The sequence below is a fragment of the Coregonus lavaretus genome (assembly GCF_964263955.1).
Source record: "Coregonus lavaretus genome assembly, contig: HAP1_SCAFFOLD_315, whole genome shotgun sequence".
NCBI lineage: Eukaryota > Metazoa > Chordata > Actinopteri > Salmoniformes > Salmonidae > Coregonus > Coregonus lavaretus.
Genome location: NW_028165262.1, coordinates 241,462 through 257,741, shown reverse-complemented (window position 1 = coordinate 257,741; position 16,280 = coordinate 241,462). Strand labels below are relative to the sequence as shown.

Here is a 16,280-nt window from a genome sequence, read left to right as displayed (position 1 = left end):
GCTCAGCTGGCAGTAACACAGTATCCTCCTCTCTCCTCTCCTCTCCCATTAGAGCTCAGCTGGCAGTAATACAGTCTCCTCCTTGCTCCTCTCCTCTCCCATTAGAGCTCAGCTGGCAGTAACACAGTCTCCTCCTCTCTCCTCTCCTCTCCCATTAGAGCTCAGCTGGCAGTAACACAGTCTCCTCCTCTCTCCTCTCCTCTCCCATTAGAGCTCAGCTGGCAGTAACACAGTCTCCTCCTCTCTCCTCTCCCATTAGAGCTCAGCTGGCAGTAACACAGTCTCCTCCTCTCTCCTCTCCTCTCCCATTAGAGCTCAGCTGGCAGTAACACAGTCTCCTCCTCTCTCCTCTCCTCTCCCATTAGAGCTCAGCTGGCAGTAACACAGTCTCCTCCTCTCTCCTCTCCTCTCCCATTAGAGCTCAGCTGGCAGTAACACAGTCTCCTCCTCTCTCCTCTCCTCTCCCATTAGAGCTCAGCTGGCAGTAACACAGTCTCCTCCTCTCTCCTCTCCTCTCCCATTAGAGCTCAGCTGGCAGTAACACAGTCTCCTCCTCTCCTCTCTCCCATTAGAGCTCAGCTGGCAGTAACACAGTCTCCTCCTCTCTCCTCTCCTCTCCCATTAGAGCTCAGCTGGCAGTAACACAGTCTCCTCCTCTCTCCTCTCCCATTAGAGCTCAGCTGGCAGTAACACAGTCTCCTCCTCTCTCCTCTCCTCTCCCATTAGAGCTCAGCTGGCAGTAACACAGTCTCCTCCTCTCCCATTAGAGCTCAGCTGGCAGTAACACAGTCTCCTCCTCTCTCCTCTCCCATTAGAGCTCAGCTGGCAGTAACACAGTCTCCTCCTCTCTCCTCTCCTCTCCCATTAGAGCTCAGCTGGCAGTAACACAGTCTCCTCTCTCCTCTCCCATTAGAGCTCAGCTGGCAGTAACACAGTCTCCTCCTCTCCTATTAGAGCTCAGCTGGCAGTAACACAGTCGCCTCCTCTCTCCTCTCCTCTCCCATTAGAGCTCAGCTGGCAGTAATACAGTCTCCTCCTCTCTCCTCTCCTCTCCCATTAGAGCTCAGCTGGCAGTAACACAGTCTCCTCCTCTCTCCTCTCCTCTCCCATTAGAGCTCAGCTGGCAGTAATACAGTCTCCTCCTTGCTCCTCTCCTCTCCCATTAGAGTACAGCTGGCAGTAACACAGTCTCCTCCTCTCTCCTCTCCTCTCCCATTAGAGCTCAGCTGGCAGTAACACAGTCTCCTCCTCTCTCCTCTCCTCTCCCATTAGAGCTCAGCTGGCAGTAACACAGTCTCCTCCTCTCTCCTCTCCTCTCCCATTAGAGCTCAGCTGGCAGTAACACAGTCTCCTCCTCTCCCATTAGAGCTCAGCTGGCAGTAACACAGTCTCCTCCTCTCTCCTCTCCCATTAGAGCTCAGCTGGCAGTAACACAGTCTCCTCCTCTCTCCTCTCCTCTCCCATTAGAGTCAGCTGACAGTAACACAGTCTCCTCCTCTCCTCTCCCATTAGAGCTCAGCTGGCAGTAACACAGTCTCCTCCTCTCCTATTAGAGCTCAGCTGGCAGTAACACAGTCTCCTCCTCTCTCCTCTCCTCTCCCATTAGAGCTAAGCTGGCAGTAATACAGTCTCCTCCTCTCTCCTCTCCTCTCCCATTAGAGCTCAGCTGGCAGTAACACAGTCTCCTCTCTCCTCTCCTCTCCCATTAGAGCTCAGCTGGCAGTAATACAGTCTCCTCCTCTCTCCTCTCCTCTTCCATTAGAGCTCAGCTGGCAGTAACACAGTCTCCTCCTCTCTCCTCTCCTCTCCCATTAGAGCTCAGCTGGCAGTAATACAGTCTCCTCCTTGCTCCTCTCCTCTCCCATTAGAGCTCAGCTGGCAGTAACACAGTCTCCTCCTTGCTCCTCTCCTCTCCCATTAGAGCTCAGCTGGCAGTAACACAGTCTCCTCCTCTCTCCTCTCCTCTCCCATTAGAGCTCAGCTGGCAGTAACACAGTCTCCTCCTCTCTCCTCTCCCATTAGAGCTCAGCTGGCAGTAACACAGTCTCCTCCTTGCTCCTCTCCTCTCCCATTAGAGCTCAGCTGGCAGTAACACAGTCTCCTCCTCTCTCCTCTCCTCTCCCATTAGAGCTCAGCTGGCAGTAACACAGTCTCCTCCTCTCTCCTCTCCCATTAGAGCTCAGCTGGCAGTAACACAGTCTCCTCCTCGCTCCTCTCCTCTCCCATTAGAGCTCAGCTGGCAGTAACACAGTCTCCTCCTCTCCCCTCTCCTCTCCCATTAGAGCTCAGCTGGCAGTAACACAGTCTCCTCCTCTCTCCTCTCCTCTCCCATTAGAGCTCAGCTGGCAGTAACACAGTCTCCTCCTCTCTCCTCTCCTCTCCCATTAGAGCTCAGCTGGCAGTAACACAGTCTCCTCCTCTCCTCTCTCCCATTAGAGCTCAGCTGGCAGTAACACAGTCTCCTCCTCTCTCCTCTCCTCTCCCATTAGAGCTCAGCTGGCAGTAACACAGTCTCCTCCTCTCTCCTCTCCCATTAGAGCTCAGCTGGCAGTAACACAGTCTCCTCCTCTCTCCTCTCCTCTCCCATTAGAGCTCAGCTGGCAGTAACACAGTCTCCTCTCTCCTCTCCCATTAGAGCTCAGCTGGCAGTAACACAGTCTCCTCCTCTCCTATTAGAGCTCAGCTGGCAGTAACACAGTCTCCTCCTCTCCTCTCCCATTAGAGCTCAGCTGGCAGTAATACAGTCTCCTCCTCTCTCCTCTCCTCTCCCATTAGAGCTCAGCTGGCAGTAACACAGTATCCTCCTCTCTCCTCTCCTCTCCCATTAGAGCTCAGCTGGCAGTAATACAGTCTCCTCCTTGCTCCTCTCCTCTCCCATTAGAGCTCAGCTGGCAGTAACACAGTCTCCTCCTCTCTCCTCTCCTCTCCCATTAGAGCTCAGCTGGCAGTAACACAGTCTCCTCCTCTCTCCTCTCCTCTCCCATTAGAGCTCAGCTGGCAGTAACACAGTCTCCTCCTCTCTCCTCTCCCATTAGAGCTCAGCTGGCAGTAACACAGTCTCCTCCTCGCTCCTCTCCTCTCCCATTAGAGCTCAGCTGGCAGTAACACAGTCTCCTCCTCTCCCCTCTCCTCTCCCATTAGAGCTCAGCTGGCAGTAACACAGTCTCCTCCTCTCTCCTCTCCTCTCCCATTAGAGCTCAGCTGGCAGTAACACAGTCTCCTCCTCTCTCCTCTCCTCTCCCATTAGAGCTCAGCTGGCAGTAACACAGTCTCCTCCTCTCTCCTCTCCTCTCCCATTAGAGCTCAGCTGGCAGTAACACAGTCTCCTCCTCTCCTCTCTCCCATTAGAGCTCAGCTGGCAGTAACACAGTCTCCTCCTCTCTCCTCTCCTCTCCCATTAGAGCTCAGCTGGCAGTAACACAGTCTCCTCCTCTCTCCTCTCCCATTAGAGCTCAGCTGGCAGTAACACAGTCTCCTCCTCTCTCCTCTCCTCTCCCATTAGAGCTCAGCTGGCAGTAACACAGTCTCCTCCTCTCCCATTAGAGCTCAGCTGGCAGTAACACAGTCTCCTCCTCTCCTCTCCCATTAGAGCTCAGCTGGCAGTAACACAGTCTCCTCCTCTCTCCTCTCCTCTCCCATTAGAGCTCAGCTGGCAGTAACACAGTCTCCTCTCTCCTCTCCCATTAGAGCTCAGCTGGCAGTAACACAGTCTCCTCCTCTCCTATTAGAGCTCAGCTGGCAGTAACACAGTCGCCTCCTCTCTCCTCTCCTCTCCCATTAGAGCTCAGCTGGCAGTAACACAGTCGCCTCCTCTCTCCTCTCCTCTCCCATTAGAGCTCAGCTGGCAGTAATACAGTCTCCTCCTCTCTCCTCTCCTCTCCCATTAGAGCTCAGCTGGCAGTAACACAGTCTCCTCCTCTCTCCTCTCCTCTCCCATTAGAGCTCAGCTGGCAGTAATACAGTCTCCTCCTTGCTCCTCTCCTCTCCCATTAGAGTACAGCTGGCAGTAACACAGTCTCCTCCTCTCTCCTCTCCTCTCCCATTAGAGCTCAGCTGGCAGTAACACAGTCTCCTCCTCTCTCCTCTCCTCTCCCATTAGAGCTCAGCTGGCAGTAACACAGTCTCCTCCTCTCTCCTCTCCTCTCCCATTAGAGCTCAGCTGGCAGTAACACAGTCTCCTCCTCTCCCATTAGAGCTCAGCTGGCAGTAACACAGTCTCCTCCTCTCTCCTCTCCCATTAGAGCTCAGCTGGCAGTAACACAGTCTCCTCCTCTCTCCTCTCCTCTCCCATTAGAGTCAGCTGGCAGTAACACAGTCTCCTCCTCTCCTCTCCCATTAGAGCTCAGCTGGCAGTAACACAGTCTCCTCCTCTCCTATTAGAGCTCAGCTGGCAGTAACACAGTCTCCTCCTCTCTCCTCTCCTCTCCCATTAGAGCTAAGCTGGCAGTAATACAGTCTCCTCCTCTCTCCTCTCCTCTCCCATTAGAGCTCAGCTGGCAGTAACACAGTCTCCTCTCTCCTCTCCTCTCCCATTAGAGCTCAGCTGGCAGTAATACAGTCTCCTCCTCTCTCCTCTCCTCTCCCATTAGAGCTCAGCTGGCAGTAACACAGTCTCCTCCTCTCTCCTCTCCTCTCCCATTAGAGCTCAGCTGGCAGTAATACAGTCTCCTCCTTGCTCCTCTCCTCTCCCATTAGAGCTCAGCTGGCAGTAACACAGTCTCCTCCTTGCTCCTCTCCTCTCCCATTAGAGCTCAGCTGGCAGTAACACAGTCTCCTCCTCTCTCCTCTCCTCTCCCATTAGAGCTCAGCTGGCAGTAACACAGTCTCCTCCTCTCTCCTCTCCCATTAGAGCTCAGCTGGCAGTAACACAGTCTCCTCCTTGCTCCTCTCCTCTCCCATTAGAGCTCAGCTGGCAGTAACACAGTCTCCTCCTCTCTCCTCTCCTCTCCCATTAGAGCTCAGCTGGCAGTAACACAGTCTCCTCCTCTCTCCTCTCCCATTAGAGCTCAGCTGGCAGTAACACAGTCTCCTCCTCGCTCCTCTCCTCTCCCATTAGAGCTCAGCTGGCAGTAACACAGTCTCCTCCTCTCCCCTCTCCTCTCCCATTAGAGCTCAGCTGGCAGTAACACAGTCTCCTCCTCTCTCCTCTCCTCTCCCATTAGAGCTCAGCTGGCAGTAACACAGTCTCCTCCTCTCTCCTCTCCTCTCCCATTAGAGCTCAGCTGGCAGTAACACAGTCTCCTCCTCTCCTCTCTCCCATTAGAGCTCAGCTGGCAGTAACACAGTCTCCTCCTCTCTCCTCTCCTCTCCCATTAGAGCTCAGCTGGCAGTAACACAGTATCCTCCTCTCTCCTCTCCCATTAGAGCTCAGCTGGCAGTAACACAGTCTCCTCCTCTCTCCTCTCCTCTCCCATTAGAGCTCAGCTGGCAGTAACACAGTCTCCTCCTCTCCCATTAGAGCTCAGCTGGCAGTAACACAGTCTCCTCCTCTCTCCTCTCCTCTCCCATTAGAGCTCAGCTGGCAGTAACACAGTCTCCTCCTCTCTCCTCTCCCATTAGAGCTCAGCTGGCAGTAACACAGTCTCCTCCTCTCCTCTCCCATTAGAGCTCAGCTGGCAGTAACACAGTCTCCTCCTCTCCTATTAGAGCTCAGCTGGCAGTAACACAGTCTCCTCCTCTCTCCTCTCCCATTAGAGCTCAGCTGGCAGTAACACAGTCTCCTCCTCTCTCCTCTCCCATTAGAGCTCAGCTGGCAGTAATACAGTCTCCTCCTCTCTCCTCTCCTCTCCCATTAGAGCTCAGCTGGCAGTAACACAGTCTCCTCCTCTCTCCTCTCCTCTCCCATTAGAGCTCAGCTGGCAGTAATACAGTCTCCTCCTTGCTCCTCTCCTCTCCCATTAGAGCTCAGCTGGCAGTAACACAGTCTCCTCCTCTCTCCTCTCCTCTCCCATTAGAGCTCAGCTGGCAGTAATACAGTCTCCTCCTCTCTCCTCTCCTCTCCCATTAGAGCTCAGCTGGCAGTAACACAGTCTCCTCCTCTCTCCTCTCCCATTAGAGCTCAGCTGGCAGTAACACAGTCTCCTCCTCTCTCCTCTCCTCTCCCATTAGAGCTCAGCTGGCAGTAACACAGTCTCCTCCTCTCTCCTCTCCTCTCCCATTAGAGCTCAGCTGGCAGTAACACAGTCTCCTCCTCTCCTCTCCTCTCCTCTCCCATTAGAGCTCAGCTGGCAGTAACACAGTCTCCTCCTCTCCCATTAGAGCTCAGCTGGCAGTAACACAGTCTCCTCCTCTCCTATCTCCTCTCCCATTAGAGCTCAGCTGGCAGTAACACAGTCTCCTCCTCTCCTCCGCCCCTCTCCCATTAGTGCTCAGCTGGCAGTAACACAGTCTCCTCCTCTCTCCTCTCCTCTCCCATTAGAGCTCAGCTGGCAGTAACACAGTCTCCTCCTCTCTCCTCTCCTCTCCCATTAGAGCTCAGCTGGCAGTAACACAGTCTCCTCCTCTCTCCTCTCCTCTCCCATTAGAGCTCAGCTGGCAGTAACACAGTCTCCTCCTCTCTCCTCTCCTCTCCCATTAGAGCTCAGCTGGCAGTAACAAAGTCTCCTCCTCTCTCCTCTCCTCTCCCATCAGAGCTCAGCTGGCAGTAACAAAGTCTCCTCCTCTCCTCCTCTCCCATTAGAGCTCAGCTGGCAGTAACACAGTCTCCTCCTCTCTCCTCTCCTCTCCCATTAGAGCTCAGCTGGCAGTAACACAGTCTCCTCCTCTCTCCTCTCCTCTCCCATTAGAGCTCAGCTGGCAGTAACACAGTCTCCTCCTCTCTCCTCTCCTCTCCCATTAGAGCTCAGCTGGCAGTAACACAGTCTCCTCCTCTCCTCCTCTCCCATTAGAGCTCAGCTGGCAGTAACACAGTCTCCTCCTCTCCTCTCCTCTCCCATTAGAGCTCAGCTGGCAGTAACACAGTCTCCTCCTCTCTCCTCTCCCATTAGAGCTCAGCTGGCAGTAACACAGTCTCCTCCTCTCTCCTCTCCTCTCCCATTAGAGCTCAGCTGGCAGTAACACAGTCTCCTCCTCTCTCCTCTCCTCTCCCATTAGAGCTCAGCTGGCAGTAACACAGTCTCCTCTCTCCTCAGTAACAGTGTGTGACTCATCCTGGCTGATCCATGTTATTATTGTAGCAGATTGTTTTTCCTGGGTGCAGACCAAATGGCACCCTACTCCCTGTTTAGTGCACTGCTCTGGTCAAAAGTAGTGCGCTATATAGGGAATAGGGTGCTATTTGGGACACATCCTAACGTTCATCATTGCACTGACTCCTCTCCTAAGATGGTGTTTTTATTGATCATAAACCATGTGTCCACTACCTCTCTTCTCCACCTGCAGAGACAGGCTAGGCAGAGCTCATTCATCTAGCTGCAGATGTGGCTGTTACCCTGTGAGTCTGTCTCCTGGGTGTTATTAAGCAGCAGATAATGACTAGACTGTTTTCTGTGCTTCTCTCTCTTGTTGCCTGGATATTCATTGTGTGTCTGTGTGTACGTGTGTTTGTGTCTGTGTGTTTGTGTGTGTGTGCGTGCCTCTGCGTTTGTGTGTCTGTGTCTGTGTGTGTGTGTGTGTCTGTGTGTGTGTGTGTGTGTGTGCCTCTGTGTGTGTGTGTGTGTGTGCGTGCCTCTGTGTTTGTGTGTCTCTGTGTGTTTGTGTGTGTGTGTGTGTGTGTGTGTGTGTGTGCGTGCCTCTGTGTGTGTGTGCAGGACCAAGCGTTTGGGGAGTTAGAGAAGAACAGTGACAAGCTTCTCCAGGGAACATCGTCATCAGACAGCAGTCAGCCGGCCCACCTCCACGAGCTGCTCTGCTCCCTACAGAAACAACTGCTGGCGTACTGCCACATCAACTGTGTCACCGAGGTACGCAGGGAAGGGACACTGCTGAGGGGAGGACGGCTCATAGTAATGGCTGGAACGGCGTGAATGGAATGGCATCAAACACCTGGTTTTCATGTGGAATGGTACCATTCCATTTACTCCGTTCCAGCCATTATCAGGAGCCGTCCTCCCCTCAGCAGCTTCCACTGACACTCACACACACTGGCATGCATGCATACACACACACACACACACACACACACACACACACGCACGCACGCACGCACACACACACAATGGAGAGGACACACACACTGGCATGCATACACACGCACGCACGCACACACACACTCACACACACTGGCATGCATGCATGCATACACACGCGCACGCACGCACGCACGCACACACTCACACACACACACACACACACACACACACACACACACACACACACACACACACACACACACACACACACACACACACACACACACACACACACACACACACAATGGAGAGGACACACACACATTTTCTCAGATGTTCTATATTGTGACGATCACAGTCCCATTCACATAACTCGCTCAAGCTTGACAAAGCAGACCTTTTATGCAATAGATTAGAGTTTTTTTTTATGAATGAATGACGCTTACATGTGTTTGTGTAACACAACTCGAGCAGCAGTAACAGTTTGTCTGATACTTCCTGTCTTTATAATATCTCCCAGAACTCTAGCAGTGTGGCTCTGCTCCACAAGCACCTTCAGCTGCTGCTGCCTCACGCTACGGACATCTTCTCCCGCTCTGCCACCCTGCTCCGGGAGAGCTCCTGGAACGGCAGCGTCAGAGAGAAACTACGAGGTTATTATGACTACTACTGGATCACTGTGTCTGTCTCTGTCTGTCTCTCTCGCTCTCTCTCGCTCTCTCGCTCTCTCGCTCTCTTTCTCTCTCTCTCTCTCTCTCTCTCTCCCTCTCTCTCTCTCTCTCTCTCTCTCTCTCTCTCTCTCTCTCTCTCTCTCTCTCTCTCTCTCTCTCTCTCTCTCTCTCTCTCTCTCTCTCTCTCTCTCGCTCTCTTTCTCTCTCTCCCTCTCTCATAGAGAGACATTTCAAACATTTTATTCAGTGCCAAGAGATGACGCCCATCATTCATTGCACTCAGCATTTAGCAGTCTTCTAACATCCACTTTATATCACGTAGTGCTGAGGGATTCACTGATATTTTGGTTATTATTGGTTTAAACAACTAATTGACCGGTAGTCGGTTCAATTATTTGAATTCCATTTCGTTCAGGTTTTTTTTCTGTGAGCTCAATGTGCAGTTTGTGTAGAGAGAAATCGGATCAAGCCTGAACTGTGCGATGTGGTTTAGCGCAGAAAATGTGGTAATTAACTACAATGACCATAATGCATTGCGTGCCCGCTTAAACTTGTCCGGTCTGTGCGGAGCGATGTAGTGGGATAGAAAGCAGCTGCTTCACGAACATGAAAATACATGATCTAAGTGACTGATAGTTGGTATTCAGCAGTCATTAAAGTATGCCTTATTTACTTTGAAGAACTACTAAAATAGTGTCTCCTCTGTTCTAGATGTGATCTACGTGTCAGCTCCTGGTTTATTTAACCCTCTGTCTGTCTGTCTCCTCTGTTCTAGATGTGATCTACGGTGTCAGCTCCTGGTTTATTTAACCCTCTGTCTGTCTCCTCTGTTCTAGATGTGATCTACGGTGTCAGCTCCTGGTTTATTTAACCCTCTGTCTGTCTGTCTCCTCTGTTCTAGATGTGATCTACGGTGTCAGCTCCTGGTTTATTTAACCCTCTGTCTGTCTCCTCTGTTCTAGATGTGATCTACGGTGTCAGCTCCTGGTTTATTTAACCCTCTGTCTGTCTCCTCTGTTCTAGATGTGATCTACGTGTCAGCTCCTGGTTTATTTAACCCTCTGTCTGTCTCCTCTGTTCTAGATGTGATCTACGGTGTCAGCTCCTGGTTTATTTAACCCTCTGTCTGTCTCCTCTGTTCTAGATGTGATCTACGGTGTCAGCTCCTGGTTTATTTAACCCTCTGTCTGTCTCCTCTGTTCTAGATGTGATCTACGTGTCAGCTCCTGGTTTATTTAACCCTCTGTCGGTCTCCTCTGTTCTAGATGTGATCTACGGTGTCAGCTCCTGGTTTATTTAACCCTCTGTCTGTCTCCTCTGTTCTAGATGTGATCTACGGTGTCAGCTCCTGGTTTATTTAACCCTCTGTCTGTCTCCTCTGTTCTAGATGTGATCTACGTGTCAGCGGCAGGCAGTATGCTGTGTCAGATCATCAACAGTCTGCTGCTGCTACCAGTGTCTGTAGCCAGACCTCTGCTGAGCTTCCTCCTGGACCTGCTGCCTCCTCTAGACCGCCTCAACAGACTGCTGCCTGCTGCCACACCACTGGAAGACCAGGAACTGCAGTGGCCTCTACACGGTGAGTAGATGGAGATAGAGCTGTAGTGGTGTCTACATGGTGAGGAGATAGAGCTGTAGTGGTGTCTACATGGTGAGGAGATAGAGATAGAGCTGTAGTGGTGTCTACATGGTGAGGAGATAGAGCTGTAGTGGTGTCTACATGGTGAGGAGATAGAGCTGTAGTGGCCTCTACATGGTGAGGAGATAGAGCTGTAGTGGTGTCTACATGGTGAGGAGATAGAGATAGAGCTGTAGTGGTGTCTACATGGTGAGGAGATAGAGCTGTAGTGGTGTCTACATGGTGAGGAGATAGAGCTGTAGTGGTGTCTACATGGTGAGGAGATAGAGCTGTAGTGGTGTCTACATGGTGAGGAGATAGAGCTGTAGTGGTCTCTACATGGTGAGGAGATAGAGATAGAGCTGTAGTGGTGTCTACATGGTGAGGAGATAGAGATAGAGCTGTAGTGGTGTCTACATGGTGAGGAGATAGTGCTGTAGTGGTGTCTACATGGTGAGGAGATAGAGATAGAGCTGTAGTGGTGTCTACATGGTGAGGAGATAGAGCTGTAGTGGCCTCTACATGGTGAGGAGATAGAGCTGTAGTGGTGTCTACATGGTGAGGAGATAGAGCTGTAGTGGTGTCTACATGGTGAGGAGATAGAGCTGTAGTGGTGTCTACATGGTGAGGAGATAGAGCTGTAGTGGTGTCTACATGGTGAGGAGATAGAGATAGAGCTGTAGTGGTGTCTACATGGTGAGGAGATAGAGCTGTAGTGGTGTCTACATGGTGAGGAGATAGAGATAGAGCTGTAGTGGTGTCTACATGGTGAGGAGATAGAGCTGTAGTGGTGTCTACATGGTGAGGAGATAGAGATAGAGCTGTAGTGGTGTCTACATGGTGAGGAGATAGAGCTGTAGTGGTGTCTACACGGTGAGGAGATAGAGCTGTAGTGGTGTCTACATGGTGAGGAGATAGAGCTGTAGTGGTGTCTACATGGTGAGGAGATAGAGCTGTAGTGGTGTCTACATGGTGAGGAGATAGAGCTGTAGTGGTGTCTACATGGTGAGGAGATAGAGATAGAGCTGTAGTGGTGTCTACATGGTGAGGAGATAGAGCTGTAGTGGTGTCTACATGGTGAGGAGATAGAGCTGTAGTGGCCTCTACATGGTGAGGAGATAGAGCTGTAGTGGTGTCTACATGGTGAGGAGATAGAGATAGAGCTGTAGTGGTGTCTACATGGTGAGGAGATAGAGCTGTAGTGGTGTCTACATGGTGAGGAGATAGAGATAGAGCTGTAGTGGTGTCTACATGGTGAGGAGATAGAGCTGTAGTGGTGTCTACATGGTGAGGAGATAGAGATAGAGCTGTAGTGGTGTCTACATGGTGAGGAGATAGAGCTGTAGTGGTGTCTACATGGTGAGGAGATGGAGATAGAGCTGTAGTGGTGTCTACATGGTGAGGAGATAGAGCTGTAGTGGTGTCTACATGGTGAGGAGATAGAGATAGAGCTGTAGTGGCCTCTACATGGTGAGGAGATAGAGCTGTAGTGGTGTCTACATGGTGAGGAGATAGAGCTGTAGTGGTGTCTACATGGTGAGGAGATAGAGCTGTAGTGGTGTCTACATGGTGAGGAGATAGAGCTGTAGTGGCCTCTACATGGTGAGGAGATAGAGCTGTAGTGGCCTCTACATGGTGAGGAGATAGAGCTGTAGTGGTGTCTACATGGTGAGGAGATAGAGCTGTAGTGGTGTCTACATGGTGAGGAGATAGAGCTGTAGTGGTGTCTACATGGTGAGGAGATAGAGCTGTAGTGGCCTCTACATGGTGAGGAGATAGAGCTGTAGTGGTGTCTACATGGTGAGGAGATAGAGATAGAGCTGTAGTGGTGTTTACATGGTGAGGAGATAGAGATAGAGCTGTAGTGGTGTCTACATGGTGAGGAGATAGAGCTGTAGTGGTGTCTACATGGTGAGGAGATAGAGATAGAGCTGTAGTGGTGTTTACATGGTGAGGAGATAGAGATAGAGCTGTAGTGGTGTCTACATGGTGAGGAGATAGAGCTGTAGTGGTGTCTACATGGTGAGGAGATAGAGATAGAGCTGTAGTGGTGTCTACATGGTGAGGAGATAGAGCTGTAGTGGTGTCTACATGGTGAGGAGATAGAGCTGTAGTGGTGTCTACATGGTGAGGAGATAGAGCTGTAGTGGTGTCTACATGGTGAGGAGATAGAGCTGTAGTGGTGTCTACATGGTGAGGAGATAGAGCTGTAGTGGTGTCTACATGGTGAGGAGATAGAGCTGTAGTGGCCTCTACATGGTGAGGAGATAGAGCTGTAGTGGTGTCTACATGGTGAGGAGATAGAGCTGTAGTGGTGTCTACATGGTGAGGAGATAGAGCTGTAGTGGTGTCTACATGGTGAGGAGATAGAGCTGTAGTGGTGTCTACATGGTGAGGAGATAGAGCTGTAATGGTGTCTACATGGTGAGGAGATAGAGCTGTAGTGGTGTCTACATGGTGAGGAGATAGAGCTGTAGTGGCCTCTACATGGTGAGGAGATGGAGATAGAGCTGTAGTGGTGTCTACATGGTGAGGAGATAGAGCTGTAGTGGTGTCTACATGGTGAGGAGATGGAGATAGAGCTGTAGTGGACTCTACATGGTGAGGAGATAGAGCTGTAGTGGTGTCTACATGGTGAGGAGATAGAGATAGAGCTGTAGTGGCCTCTACATGGTGAGGAGATAGAGCTGTAGTGGTGTCTACATGGTGAGGAGATAGAGCTGTAGTGGCCTCTACATGGTGAGGAGATAGAGCTGTAGTGGTGTCTACATGGTGAGGAGATAGAGATAGAGCTGTAGTGGTGTCTACATGGTGAGGAGATAGAGCTGTAGTGGTGTCTACATGGTGAGGAGATAGAGCTGTAGTGGTGTCTACATGGTGAGGAGATAGAGCTGTAGTGGTCTCTACATGGTGAGGAGATAGAGATAGAGCTGTAGTGGTGTCTACATGGTGAGGAGATAGAGATAGAGCTGTAGTGGTGTCTACATGGTGAGGAGATAGTGCTGTAGTGGTGTCTACATGGTGAGGAGATAGAGATAGAGCTGTAGTGGTGTCTACATGGTGAGGAGATAGAGCTGTAGTGGCCTCTACATGGTGAGGAGATAGAGCTGTAGTGGTGTCTACATGGTGAGGAGATAGAGCTGTAGTGGTGTCTACATGGTGAGGAGATAGAGCTGTAGTGGTGTCTACATGGTGAGGAGATAGAGCTGTAGTGGTGTCTACATGGTGAGGAGATAGAGATAGAGCTGTAGTGGTGTCTACATGGTGAGGAGATAGAGCTGTAGTGGTGTCTACATGGTGAGGAGATAGAGATAGAGTTGTAGTGGTGTCTACATGGTGAGGAGATAGAGCTGTAGTGGTGTCTACATGGTGAGGAGATAGAGATAGAGCTGTAGTGGTGTCTACATGGTGAGGAGATAGAGCTGTAGTGGTGTCTACACGGTGAGGAGATAGAGCTGTAGTGGTGTCTACATGGTGAGGAGATAGAGCTGTAGTGGTGTCTACATGGTGAGGAGATAGAGCTGTAGTGGCCTCTACATGGTGAGGAGATAGAGCTGTAGTGGTGTCTACATGGTGAGGAGATAGAGCTGTAGTGGTGTCTACATGGTGAGGAGATAGAGCTGTAGTGGTGTCTACATGGTGAGGAGATAGAGCTGTAGTGGTGTCTACATGGTGAGGAGATAGAGATAGAGCTGTAGTGGTGTCTACATGGTGAGGAGATAGAGCTGTAGTGGTGTCTACATGGTGAGGAGATAGAGATAGAGCTGTAGTGGTGTCTACATGGTGAGGAGATAGAGCTGTAGTGGTGTCTACATGGTGAGGAGATAGAGATAGAGCTGTAGTGGTGTCTACATGGTGAGGAGATAGAGCTGTAGTGGTGTCTACATGGTGAGGAGATAGAGATAGAGCTGTAGTGGTGTCTACATGGTGAGGAGATAGAGCTGTAGTGGTGTCTACATGGTGAGGAGATAGAGATAGAGCTGTAGTGGTGTCTACATGGTGAGGAGATAGAGCTGTAGTGGTGTCTACATGGTGAGGAGATGGAGATAGAGCTGTAGTGGTGTCTACATGGTGAGGAGATAGAGCTGTAGTGGTGTCTACATGGTGAGGAGATAGAGATAGAGCTGTAGTGGCCTCTACATGGTGAGGAGATAGAGCTGTAGTGGTGTCTACATGGTGAGGAGATAGAGCTGTAGTGGTGTCTACATGGTGAGGAGATAGAGCTGTAGTGGTGTCTACATGGTGAGGAGATAGAGCTGTAGTGGCCTCTACATGGTGAGGAGATAGAGCTGTAGTGGCCTCTACATGGTGAGGAGATAGAGCTGTAGTGGTGTCTACATGGTGAGGAGATAGAGCTGTAGTGGTGTCTACATGGTGAGGAGATAGAGCTGTAGTGGTGTCTACATGGTGAGGAGATAGAGCTGTAGTGGCCTCTACATGGTGAGGAGATAGAGCTGTAGTGGTGTCTACATGGTGAGGAGATAGAGATAGAGCTGTAGTGGTGTTTACATGGTGAGGAGATAGAGATAGAGCTGTAGTGGTGTCTACATGGTGAGGAGATAGAGCTGTAGTGGTGTCTACATGGTGAGGAGATAGAGATAGAGCTGTAGTGGTGTTTACATGGTGAGGAGATAGAGATAGAGCTGTAGTGGTGTCTACATGGTGAGGAGATAGAGCTGTAGTGGTGTCTACATGGTGAGGAGATAGAGATAGAGCTGTAGTGGTGTCTACATGGTGAGGAGATAGAGCTGTAGTGGTGTCTACATGGTGAGGAGATAGAGCTGTAGTGGTGTCTACATGGTGAGGAGATAGAGCTGTAGTGGTGTCTACATGGTGAGGAGATAGAGCTGTAGTGGTGTCTACATGGTGAGGAGATAGAGCTGTAGTGGTGTCTACATGGTGAGGAGATAGAGCTGTAGTGGCCTCTACATGGTGAGGAGATAGAGCTGTAGTGGTGTCTACATGGTGAGGAGATAGAGCTGTAGTGGTGTCTACATGGTGAGGAGATAGAGCTGTAGTGGTGTCTACATGGTGAGGAGATAGAGCTGTAGTGGTGTCTACATGGTGAGGAGATAGAGCTGTAGTGGTGTCTACATGGTGAGGAGATAGAGCTGTAGTGGTGTCTACATGGTGAGGAGATAGAGCTGTAGTGGCCTCTACATGGTGAGGAGATGGAGATAGAGCTGTAGTGGTGTCTACATGGTGAGGAGATAGAGCTGTAGTGGTGTCTACATGGTGAGGAGATGGAGATAGAGCTGTAGTGGACTCTACATGGTGAGGAGATAGAGCTGTAGTGGTGTCTACATGGTGAGGAGATAGAGATAGAGCTGTAGTGGCCTCTACATGGTGAGGAGATGGAGATAGAGCTGTAGTGGACTCTACATGGTGAGGAGATAGAGATAGAGCTGTAGTGGTGTCTACATGGTGAGGAGATAGAGATAGAGCTGTAGTGGACTCTACATGGTGAGGAGATAGAGCTGTAGTGGTGTCTACATGGTGAGGAGATAGAGCTGTAGTGGTGTCTACATGGTGAGGAGATAGAGATAGAGCTGTAGTGGTGTCTACATGGTGAGGATATAGAGCTGTAGTGGTGTCTACATGGTGAGGAGATAGAGATAGAGCTGTAGTGGTGTCTATATGGTGAGGAGATAGAGCTGTAGTGGTGTCTACATGGTGAGGAGATAGAGATAGAGCTGTAGTGGTGTCTACATGGTGAGGAGATAGAGCTGTAGTGGTGTCTACATGGTGAGGAGATGGAGATAGAGCTGTAGTGGTGTCTACATGGTGAGGAGATAGAGATAGAGCTGTAGTGGACTCTACATGGTGAGGAGATAGAGATAGAGCTGTAGTGGTGTCTACATGGTGAGGAGATAGAGATAGAGCTGTAGTGGACTCTACATGGTGAGGAGATAGAGATAGAGC

At 50.7% G+C, this 16,280-nt stretch overlaps 1 protein-coding gene across 1 annotated transcript in view; it reads left to right on the top strand.

Moving 5' to 3' along the window:
* The window catches only part of LOC311116059 (putative E3 ubiquitin-protein ligase HERC1), a 233,569-nt gene that overhangs the window by 47,028 nt on the left and 170,261 nt on the right, over positions 1–16,280 (top strand). Inside the window, 3 exon segments of the mRNA XM_084191189.1 lie at positions 7,749–7,901; positions 8,590–8,722; positions 10,128–10,319. Of these exon segments, the coding sequence (XP_084047315.1) occupies positions 7,749–7,901; positions 8,590–8,722; positions 10,128–10,319 (478 nt within the window).